Below are 12,193 nucleotides of genomic sequence, written 5' to 3'. Positions count from 1 at the left end.
TACTAAATTTCGAGGCAAATACGCCTCTAAGGCCCACCACACATCAAGCGGAGAAAGTGAGTGAACTGGGCAAAAGAAATAAGGTTGATGACTTTTTAACACACCAAGCAATTGACCACCGCATACCTACTGCAAACCTGTATAGCATTTCAACATCCACGTGCAATATACTCTACCATATTGTGTTTCATTCAACTACGAAAAAATGGAGCGAGCGTCAAAGGAGAATGGGAGCACAACAAAGGCATGAAATGGGCTGAAACAAAAGACTGTGGATATTTTTGAGCGGCTGCTGGAAATGATTGAGCGCCCCGTTTACTGACTGCACCGGTGAAATTTGGTTTGGCGGTGCCACAGCGGACCCAGGCCAGATGGGTCTCGCTTACACTTAAAACCTGTATTTTTTTGTTGTGGAAGCTCATGTGCATTATTGATAGGCTGTTACCTCAGAGGTGTTGTGACACCATTCATCGGCAACTCAAATTTTGAATGCCGGCAAAATAAGTGGCCAGCTGTCAGCCACTGGTCAAAAATTCAGTTCAAATGCAAATGCAGTTCAAACCACCATCACCTCGATGGACTAAGTCAAGTGTCACCTTTTTTGTGTGTGTGTGTTTTTTTTTGTAAATCGACCACATAAGGAGAATACAAATAATCCTAAATAGAGAATCGGAAATGGACGTGCAAGGTAGCAGTAGTCATGTTTGTTACACATCATCAAGCTAGGTGAAAGTTTTTACCCCCACTTATAGGACAGTTAATGATATTAAAATATGACTTCAAAATTTGCCTCGACTGTTTTTTATCTTGTCAGTTTCACACTGGATCAAATGTATCCACTTTACATTATTTCCTATGGGAAACATTGTTTCAAAAGATGAACAAATCAGAGTTCCGACAGCGTCCTTAGAGTTACCACTGTATTCTCATCTTGCTGAGAACAGCAGAAAGCTTTTAGATGGATGAACTACTGGAAGTCACGGCACAGTGTGTGTGTGCGTGTGGGGGATGTGTGTGTAGACAGTATCTTCATCAGTGTGTGGGCACACTGGACAGCATGTTGCTGGACTCCTACAAAGTGTAGTCTTGTGGCTGGCATTCCAGTGTGCACGTGTCATCACTTGCGTCTGCAATCAAATCTCTCGTGGGGAGAGATAACCTGACTTTGACTTGGGCCAACGATTCCTTTCATCACATTTAAAACAGGGTGTGCGCATACGCACGCACATACAAAGATGCACGCGCACGCATGCACAAACGGCATGCTAAAATAATGAAAGGTGGCCGGTAATGGAATTGCCGCATGCAAAAACAAAAGCTTGCAGTTGCCGAGCGGTGCATCTGATTTGGAAGCTGTTCAGGCTGTCAGCATTTTAGGGCGAAGGATGAAAGTAAGTGGAGCACACAAATGTTAAAAGACACAAACTCATTTGCATCTTTCGTGTGAATTCGCAGACATCCATGCAAACGTGTTTTATAAATACATTCAAATACAAACGACTGCAAACGCATGCGTCTTCGTGACTTACGACTGCACATGCTGTACATCTACTTAATGCTAGCAGACTGTGTGCATTAACACACTTAGGCACACAAACTGTCATGTACAATAAGTCATCAGTTCAGAGACGCTTGGGACTTATGAGTGTAGGTGATTAGGTGGTCAAATGCTGATGAGAATATTATGAATGAATGTCAGCAACAATTATTTCTCATGCAACCTTGATATTCATTTAACAAGTGACACTGCGAGGTGATACAGGACACCCACAAAGTTGCGCATACACATACACCGCCAGCTGCATATGGGCAGGGTCATGTTGAGTTAGGTAGCTCATTTCCCAAAGTGCGTGTAGGGTGTGCTTTGTGCTAGAAGTCATTTACAGATTGAATAGCCTGATGTAATCTGGAGATGGTGAAGACAGCGCAGACCCTCGGCTGACACAGACCACAGGGGCTAAGGCCAGTACAGTCTCAGTGTGAGTGTGTGCGCGCCTATGTGTATTTGAGCGAGAGAGCGCCAAATGATAATGTGGGGAGTGAGGTGAGTGAGCATCATGCTATTATTATATTCAAAAGAAGGCATTGGGAGAGTGCTTTTTAGCTGACAGCACAATACTGTCCTTTCAACACACGAGCACCGGTGCAATGTCTTGAGTATGCAGGTCAAAGAGGAAAGAGGAAAATGATTTGGCTGATTTTTGTGTTAAATGTTAAACAGATAAACAGCCCTAAAATACCTGTGTAATGGATACTTATTCGTTTTACCTGATTCTGCAATGGTTGCCTACTCTGGGCATACATGTGCATACTTTTTATACACATTTGTTCAACAATAGGACAAATGCTGAAATTGTGATGTGCACTGCATACAAATTTACAACAAGAGACCATTTAGAGAATTAGGGGAAGCACTGTAGTCCAAATCCTCCCTGTTGTCAAGGTCAATTGGTAACCAGGAAGCGGCCTGCCTGCCTGTCCAATTAGCATCAACCAGGAAGAACATTTTCCTTCTTGGATGTGTGACCCCTAAAGCTTTGCAGCTGGAAAGATGACAGGGGTGGTTCTGGAATAATGACAAGCATTAGCATTTTTTGGCTGTTAGCATTAGTGCAAGGCTGTGCGTTAAAGCGTGTGCGTGGTATGTGTGCACACAGTGCTAGTGTCTGTGTGCTTTCTTGATAGGCCTTGATGTGGGATTAGCCAGAGCTGGAATTTAACGCTGGCCCCTCCTTCAAAATGGCCGACAGGAAGGAAGCTGTCTTCGACAGGGTCACGGCCCCACCCATTTTGTGAAGGGGACCTTGACTTGAATGTTTTTGCTTTCTCATTAAATCCCGAGAAGGAAAGACAGAGGAATGAGTGTGACATTGCTTTGACTTTTCAACACTGTCAATCTCGGAGAGACTGGATAGATCCACAATTAGACTTAGTCTTATTTTGCGTATTTTACAGTTGAAGACACAAAGATGAAGTTAATGAAGGTCGAATCAAACTAGAGATCACCTGTAGTGACTCCGGACCCAACACTCTGACCCTCGGTGGAATCACACCAGCAGGTCTGGAAGGTCTCGTGGTGATACCCACCCAAGGTCCTGCAAGTATGGATATACAGTACTTCAGTTTGACAGCGGAAGCCATTACATTTTTAGGAATGGAAGGCCAGCAATTAGAGTCCTACCTGTGGAACTGCCAGCCTGATTCTGGAGGACAAGTCTATAGTGGTAACTTGTCCATGGACTAAGTGCTGATGAGGAGTCCAGAAAGGAAAGAGGAAGAGGGTCTGGAGGAAGATGGCCGACTGTGGAGATTTGTTCTGTACCAGCAACTCTGCGTTCAATCAGCCACCTATGCCAAGGTGCACGGCGGCAAAAAAAACAAGGATTACAATGTCTATAACTAGGAATACACTTTAAGTTTTGATTTTTCAGATCCAACTCATATAGTACGAGTAAATTGCCTACGGCAGAGGGTCGAAGCCGATGACTGAAGTGCTCACGTTGTACGGAATGACATAGTGCCACTACTTGACTACTCACGCTGAATGTTCATGCCATTAATAATCCACTTAAGTCCTGTTGTGTGGTTTCCATCTGTGAAAGGCTTTTGAGACAAAGTGCGTTGCTCTGTGTACTCGGAATGCAACATTAACAACAAAGCAATGTGATTCCCTTATGATCTGCGCCTGAATGCAGTCAGGGGGAAAAAGCTCAGTTTTAAGCAAATCTAATCGTAACACTTGTTTAACTGTTTAACCGCATTTTTCAGACATCAAAAATTCAGACAACAATCATACAACTCATTAGGAGCTGCTAAATGCTCATGGTTCCCCAATGCATGACTTGCATGTTCTCTGAGTGAATCCCAGCTTTACAGCGGAACAAGATCTATAGAATACGATCATATCTCACCTCTCCAAAAGTCCATTGGGGCTTTGTAGTGCACTCCAGGACAGGAGAACCGAGGTAGGGGTGTCAGAATAAAGGTGCGGTGCTGGGAGGCCTTCAGGAGGAGCTGGCAAGGTTCGAAAGTGCACAGTTTTGGACACTGAGCAACCAACACTGGTGCATGCTTCCAGCTAGACGATTGGGGAAGGAGCAATTTGCCAAGTTGAACAACGGTACAAGTTCCACCATAGTCACGGAGGACCGTTATTTACCTGAAAGTGGTAGGCGTGGTATGGCAGGAGGTGAAGGAAGGTGTAGCTTGTGGTGTTTCCAGAAACATTGACTGATGGAGGGGATGGACTAAACCCTGTGAGTGAGTCTGATGAATTGGTGGAGTGGAGGACATTTTGATTGATTAAATGTTCAATATTCGGTCTGCTTGAAGTGTATCCTTTGTGTGGCACTGCGGAATTTTGGTGCAACCCTGCAATGTCAGTGGTTTCAATAGATTGTAATAAGTTTGAACCAGTGACTTGACCTGTATTGCTTGCATTTGTGGGCTCTGGAGTCTGGTTGCTCTTTGATAAGTGACGATCTGATCCAAGTATGGCAACAGTTGATGCCGGCTTCGAGATTTGACTTGAGTAAAGATTGTGATGTTCAGGTTTTGGTTGAGAACTGAAACTTGAGTGGGGTTCCGCATTGGTGTCAGGTTTGTGAAATATATCAGACACAGAGCCAGGGTGTAGATAGAGGCTGTAACGTCTTATCATGCCATTTTGTCGCAGGGGTGGGACCCATGCGATTGTCACATTTCGAGAATGTAGCTGTGCAACAGTCGGAGGGTCAAGTGGACCTGGACCTGTTGGCAAAATTGAGACAAATATAAAGGGACACGTTCGGAAACTTGACAGTTATGCTGCTGTGTATACCAGAGGTAGGCACTTACACCTCGTCACCTGGTACGTCAGTACCATCACTGACAGACTCGTTTTCGCCGGTGGACTGAAAGGTGACGGTAACGTTAAAAAACGTTGGAATAAGCGCCAACAGATTTTGGGTCATTCCCGTGGACCACAATGGACCCAAAAAGCAAAGACGAGGGGCAGTTTAGGGATGAGAAGCGGGAGGAGGAGCAATAATAGTATAATAATGTATATATTTTTTTGTTTATAGTGGTCCAAACTGTTTTGTAGATGAAAAAAATTGTGTGCTGTTACCCTTGTAAACAGTTTTTTCCTGACGGTCCCAAAATAGCGGTGACGAAATGTAATTTTGCGACAAAGGAAGCACGTTAAAAATAACGATGATAGTGTTAGAATAGGCCTCTTAATAATTAGTTAGGTGAGTTGAGCTAGGCTGTTGTGTCGCTGTGACCTTTCCTCCTGGCTCGGCATCTTCTTATCTATGACACCTTCGGAACACATATTAGTTGATTTCAGTTGGTCACACATTGTCAGAGTCACTCCCCTTGTGGGTGGGCGGCAAAGAGTTTAAGAGTAGGAATCCTTAGACGACCTTCCGCAGTCTAGCGTTGAAAGGGCCCATGGCAGTGTCTCGATCTTTCTGGCACCCATTAAATAGTTCAACTGTGAATATGGATTCTTCTGGTAGTTACTATAGCAAGCATTAAAGTTAAATGAACCGGGAAAATGTACCGTCAGAACGATCCAATTGAGTGACTAACTGATGATGACGGACATCCGGGTTTGCCGCTGGTGAATGACGGAAGTTCACTGACGTGCCCACCACTGGTATACACTGTAGCACAAGCTTGATGGCTTCTTTTACAATTCCAACCTAAGTGAATCTCATTTAAAGATGCAAAATTGTAATCAAATGTATCTTATACAATCAGCAATGCAGTCATTAAATTGATTTTCTGAATTAAATGAAAAGCGTAAACAAATATTTTCGGCTCTATTTTCGCAGACAGCGAAGGTGCACTTGGCATAAAAATTGGCACATTTGATTTTCGGGTCAGGGCGAGTCTAGTTTAGCGTGCATGAGAATTTGGTAGACCACTCTGCACCATGCTGGGCATTCCGGCGGACTGAGGGCTTTCTCTTGTACACGCCCCTGACGCACCTGATAATTTGGTGACTGAAATTAGACTAGACCAAATTGGAGCAGGTCTAAGTTGTGGCGCAGGTGAATGAAGACAATATGTTGTCGTTCCCTACAGGTACATTGCATCATACTGATACAAACTGGTTTCATTCCATTATAATTGAGGAAGTGTACCTAATCAAGTGTCCAGTAAGAGCAACTGGCTCGAATACTCTGTGTGACAAAAGACTTGCGAGAGTGATACGTCACTTCTGCCTCAGAGCCTGCCTCACTCTTCCACTGGCATTTACATGACACTGTACTGCCCCGTACTTTAGACGCTTCCAACTGCAACACACTCACATGCTTCCACACAGAGAGAGATGCAGGAGAGCAGTAATAGGGCTCTGCGAAGGGCAAGCGAATCAAGGTGACTGAGCGGATTGAGGAAGCGTGCTGCGCCGCTAAGTGCTACCGCTAACGGCTTTCCCAGATGCGGATGCCCGTGTGCATTGGTGTGTGCATAGAAGAGGGAGTGTGAAAGAAGATGAGCAGTTGAGAATACACCTGTACAACTGGTTGAGAGATCAAGTGTATGAGCGTGCACGTGTATGGATTTGCCACTGGGTGTGCGGGTGTTTTGCACAGCTGTGCACGCGCGCAAGCACACAAATTTGATGCGGTTTATCAGTATGTCCCCATTTTTATTCACCTGGAATGAACCGTAATTACTTTTATTACTTTGTTTCTTAGTTCTGAAGATCCTTATTCATCAGACTTTGTACCAGAAGGGACCGAGAGAAGGAAACTTTGATGTTGTAAAGTTAACTGCTGCAGTGAAGTATAAAAACACTTGAACTAGAGGTTAAAGTCATTAAATGGCTTTGAAAAAAATACAATAAAGTCCTGTAATGTAGCACTGCTTTGTCCAGTAGTTAAGCATGTATGCATTAATGAACTTAACTCACACTTTAAAAAGTACTCTTAGAGTACTCACAATGATTTATATATTGCAGTACATCATTTGAGGTCAAACAATTTCCTCTTTAGGACCTTTGTATTGTTTGGATTTCGAAACATGTTCCCATAAGAAAGAATGGAAATATAGATCATCTCTTTCTGGGCAAATCTGTGACTATCACAAAACCTCTATAAATATACAAGCAAATTTTCAAGTCCCATCCAAACTCTCTTTAACAACAGTCAAAATGAGTTCACCTACGTTAAGACCACATAATCTGTAACTTTGACAAAAAGGGACGATGTACATTGCGACTCTTGAGTTTTTCTTCTTTAAATGCAAGTTATCCAAGTTAACATGAACTTCGGTGTATTGTCTGCATTCATTAAGGCCCCATGTTGAGGTTGCTCTTTCTATTGGACAACTTCATAGTCATATGACTTCAGAGGTTTCACTGTATAAGAGGTACAGGTATGTCATCAATTTCCAGTACTGGTGTCACAAAAGATATTGTATATTTCAATTCCAAACTCCAAACCACAGGTTTTCCCCTTGGGATGAATCCCACTGGAGTCAAATGCTGGCAAACCAATTTGCCAGTGATGGTGATGCATTCGCGACGTCTTTGTAGACATGAGTTTGATCGTCTAGCCCACACAGAAGGGGGGAACTCGTAGTTCGGGTTAGAAATACAGACACCGGTCTTGGACGTTTTCTGACAATCGTCAATAATGCAAAAACGCTGCATCTAATTACTCCCTTTCTCCCTCTCTCTCCCGACCTCCCCTTTCCCTCTGCTCTCCCTGCTAAATAAACAATATAGCGAGTTGACCTTTTGGGTTAACAGGTTTTTATGCTAGCTCTACTCTGCACTCACACTGATTCAATTACCACCAAAGGTCCAGTGAACCCCACGAATAAGCAAGAGCTCGTCTCGCTGTCTGTCTTCTGGATGCACGTCTGCCAGCGTGTTCCGTTGTCTTACTTCCAGTTCCATCTTGACAAGTTGGGGTAGTTCTCTTTATGACCTAACTGGGTGGATAATTAAACATCCCGTTGTCTGGATGAGTAGCTGTCGAGGATCAGTCAGTCTATGAAAATTAGGAGATTTTTTACTCTGACATCTCTCTTGTGTTTACAGTACATATACGTTTTTAGTTATCAATTCCAGCAATCAGTCATCAATTTCAAGTCATCAATTTCAACTTTCAGGCCACTATTCTCATTCCAGAGTCTTTCAAACCACAATACATAAGCCAGTCACCTTGATCAAGCCTCGCCCACACACAAAATAACCCTCGTCGTCACCACCCGCCCCATTGCCTCTCCTCAACCCTCCCCCCAAGTGTTGAGTGTTATTTAAGCTTTACTGGCGCGTGTAAAATTCTGCAATTTGAAGGGCTGTTAAGTTTTTCAATTGAAATTTTCATTTAAGATGCAGGTGATGCTTTTTTTCCCCCCTTTTTTTATTTTACTGACACTTTACTGCTCTCTGGTAAGGAGGAAAGGGGCGTTGAGGGAATGCGTGGTAAGCCCCCACCGCCACTTATTGTCAAGACTTACTAGTCTTGTTTTCCCCAGACCATCTCCGTCCACGTACCTCGACAACCCTGCATCTTTCCTTCTTCCTCCCTCTTACTGCGCCCTCCCTTACACGTCCTCTCTTCCGTAAAACATGGTAGCAGGAGCTAAAGCGGCAGCGTGGGGGCCACCAAGCCCTAAATCACATTTATAAGGATTTGGTTAGCATAGTAATAACACAATCAAGTGACAAGAGCCTAGGAAAGGGGGATGGGGGAAGGATGGTCGGAGAGGGTTTGCATGTACTGTATGTGTGAGTGTAGCGTAACTTTCCAGCCCTATGTGCATATTTGGCGTAAAATCGGCTTGCGTACATTTAAATATGAACCAATAACATGAGAATAGAAAGCATTTGGCCTTTGGTGTGCGCACAGAAGGTGTTTGGGTGCACGCCAGTGTGGGCGACAGGTCTTCTGAAGGTGAATGGAGCTGCTAAAAGTCAGATTGAAAGCTGAGCTTAAGCATTATCGGCACGCTTACGAAGCCGTGTCAAACCATGACAAGCAATAGTGCGGGAATTTACATTGCATTTCATATCTTTACTTCCTAATGTCGACGTTGCTTGAGGAGACGCCAAGACGAGACGGAAGAAGGAGCCGAGGAGAAGGCGCGTGATGCGTTTCCAAGGTCACGATCTTGATTTGTATCCCTCGCATCAGAAGTATACCAAATGTGCATTATATCATTTGAAGAACCACGACTGAGCAAGTAACTCAGAGTTGTCAGTCATTTAAATTTGTTTCAATAGAATTTTCAGCTGCTGACATTTGGGAGGGATTTATATAAATCCTGCTAACCTTCAGACCAATCTATGGGATATAAAAGGGGAACCAAACATTTGAAAATCATATATGGCATTAGAATCAAGTGTGTGTCTTATAGCCAGGGCGTGAAATCATTTAAATCAGTGAAGTGCTAGCAGCCAAATTTACAGAGGTGACTGCTAAAGATTCTCGGAGGACTTCAAAGATGAGAAAAATAAATATTTGTTTTTCATCCATCCATTATCGATACCGCTTATCCTCACAAGGGTCGCGAGGTGTGCTGGAGCCTATCCCAGCTGTCTTCGGGCAGTAGGCGGGGGACACCCTGAATTGGTTGCCAGCCAATCGCAGGGCACACAGAGACAAACAATATTTGTTTTTGTTCATCTTTAACCCAGCTAAGATAAATTCATGTTAAAGAAAGTTTCTACAAAATACATTCTGGGACGATCAGAATAATGTGGAAAGATTGTGCACACGGGCAGATAAAATAAATGCCTTACAATATTGTGATGCCAATAGGAAAATCAGAACTGGTGACCGAATGAAGTGATTATTGATGACTGAAAATGTAAACTTTTCGCAAAGCTGCTTTAAGTATTCATTTCAGGTGCTTTAGTTGCATGAGGACGATGAGGACTGCATCTTGATTTGAACATATGGTTGGCGTCGGGCAGAATCCTAACATCTCCAAAACCATTCATTTTCAGGAAAAAAAAAAACTCGACAACAAAAACAAAAACACGATGTTTGTTGAGGCATTAATGTTGCATCGTCAAAAAGAGCCAGCCATTTTCAACATTTTACATTGGTCAATAATTTGTCAAATAAATAAATAACAGACCCTTGTGGGGACTAACAAGAGCTATCAATTTGTAAAAAAAATAAAATAAGTTCGGACATAGGAGGTTTCAGCTTGACCCTTATGATAGATGACCTCGCCTAAGGAGAAATAGTCAGACACTTAAACCAGCCATCAGGATGTCATTTGAACTGTCTACTTGTACGTTTTTTTTGATAAAATTCTACTTCTCGTCATTCTCAGTGATTGTCCAGTTTTCTCTCAATAGAGAAAAATAATAACAAGCAAATCATTTATTGTCATTAGTATGTGTTTGTTTTGTTTTCTTCCCCAATCATTCTTTTTGATATATAAAAACTAAGGCATGATAAGGAAAGCAATTTGGTCACATTACTGGACAAAACAGTGTGCCTAGCATGAAAAGTAAAATGCTTTATTAATGCAGTCACTTAGTCATTAAATAACATGAATTCTTTGTGTTGTGTCAGTACCTCTCACCTCAAGTGATGTTCCTTCTTTTCACGCTATGCCTTGAGTTCAATTTGGTGAAACAGTGCTTTTTAAAATGGTCACTGTCATACGCACACACACATGCTGGACGCACGTTGTCAAATCCTGCTAGGCTAAGAACATTTTGTCAAAACGGCGATTTTAATCAGTCTCTTGAACATGCCTCAACATACACATATTCACACACGCACGCACACACATATACACGCAGGCACACGCGCGCACACACACAACACACACTCTGACAGACGCACACTCCCTTAGATCACTTATCTGGTGCGAACATGCGAGTAGACAGAGGAAAGGGAGCTGTCCGACACGGCCAGAGTTTATGTTCACAGGAGCCGTCTGTCTGTTCTGCAGCGGCAGGAATTCATAGGGACCAAATTACATTAAAAAGATGGATATAAAACTTTAATGGAATGATAAAAAGGAAAGGAGGAAACGTGAGTCCGTCCATTTCTGTGTTCCGTCATTAGGCTTCTCCTTTCTTCCCTCCCCCATTTTTGTCTCCCATTCCTTGTTCTATACATTCCCTCTCTTTCTGTATTTCCCACTCCAATCTTCTCTTTATTTCTTTTCTTACTCCCTCAATTCTGTCTATCTCCACTCGTAAATAGTTAAAGGGCTAGTCAGTCAAATAGAAGAGGTGAAAGTCTGTTGAAATGCAAAGAATACCAGCAAAGGAGAAAGGAGATGAAGAGGTGAGGAACGTGGAGAGGGAAAAAAAAAAAAAAAAAAAAAAAAAAAATCGGTATTGCGCGGTTTAAATGAATTTAAGAATTCAACCTATGGTACACCATGCTGTATAGTGGCGCATATACAGTATTATAACAAACAGGGTCACAGCTCACAAGCAGGTTACAAAAGACACAGTTAAATCAATACCAAGATTAAGCTTGAATGTGTGCGTTTTGTTCCTATTGCCATAATCAGTTGTAATTACGATTTTTAGAGGATGCTAAACCCAAATTTGGCTGCACGTATCAACCGGCATTTAAAAATAAAAGTTCTACAGTGTTTAAGTCTGGAGTTTGACATTTGGCGATGTCAATGGATCGCAGCCTCAATGATTTTGCACTAAATAGTAAGTTCTCACTCTAACCTATTTTAAGTCTGTTCCAACACTTTTCCTTACCTAACATATGCCGTTTTGGTTCGTCTTGTTATAAATCCTATCTAATCTTCTTCAATGTGTATTACTGTAGATCCAGATGAAAATGAACATAAATAAAAGCTAAATTGTGATCTCCTCTTAATCATCATGTGATGTCAAACCCAATTTTTGTTCAGTTGACAGAAAAAAATAAATAAAGGACTGTACAGTAATATTGTATTGAAGTGTTTCTCATCCCTAAAACAGCCTCAAAAGGATTTGAGATTTTTTTTTCCCTGACAGTGGGGAAGCACAAATGTGTAACCATCACTTGAATTCCGTAGTTCAGAGTGTACAATACTTATAGCTCACCTTCTTAGTTTTTGTGTGTGTGTGTTTTTGAATGTTAATTCTGAATTCCAAGTCGAAGGAAAAAGGGTGTGTTGTGTTCCCGTGAGCAACAACACTAGGATTTGTATACACACATTCCCTGTGTGTACATGTGCACACAGATCAAACGTATGCAAATCTCAGCAGCTTAAT

General features: G+C 42.4%; 1 protein-coding gene across 8 annotated transcripts in view; it reads right to left on the bottom strand.

Moving 5' to 3' along the window:
• The window catches only part of ush2a (Usher syndrome 2A (autosomal recessive, mild)), a 188,645-nt gene that overhangs the window by 70,131 nt on the left and 106,321 nt on the right, over positions 1-12,193 (bottom strand). For all 8 annotated transcript variants that reach the window (XM_086025800.1, XM_086025798.1, XM_086025799.1 and 5 more), the window contains 4 exons: positions 4,160-4,749; positions 3,912-4,078; positions 3,182-3,348; positions 3,007-3,095 (listed from right to left, as the gene is read on the bottom strand). In XM_086025800.1, the coding sequence (XP_085881926.1) occupies positions 3,007-3,095; positions 3,182-3,348; positions 3,912-4,078; positions 4,160-4,749 (1,013 nt within the window). The remainder of the gene's footprint in view (positions 1-3,006; positions 3,096-3,181; positions 3,349-3,911; positions 4,079-4,159; positions 4,750-12,193) is intronic.

Source organism: Filicampus tigris, chromosome 3, assembly GCF_054856515.1.
Source record: "Filicampus tigris isolate MCC_2025a chromosome 3, RoL_Ftig_1.0, whole genome shotgun sequence".
NCBI lineage: Eukaryota > Metazoa > Chordata > Actinopteri > Syngnathiformes > Syngnathidae > Filicampus > Filicampus tigris.
The sequence above is the reverse complement of the archived record's forward strand: the minus strand, read 5'-3'. Positions and strand labels throughout refer to the sequence as shown.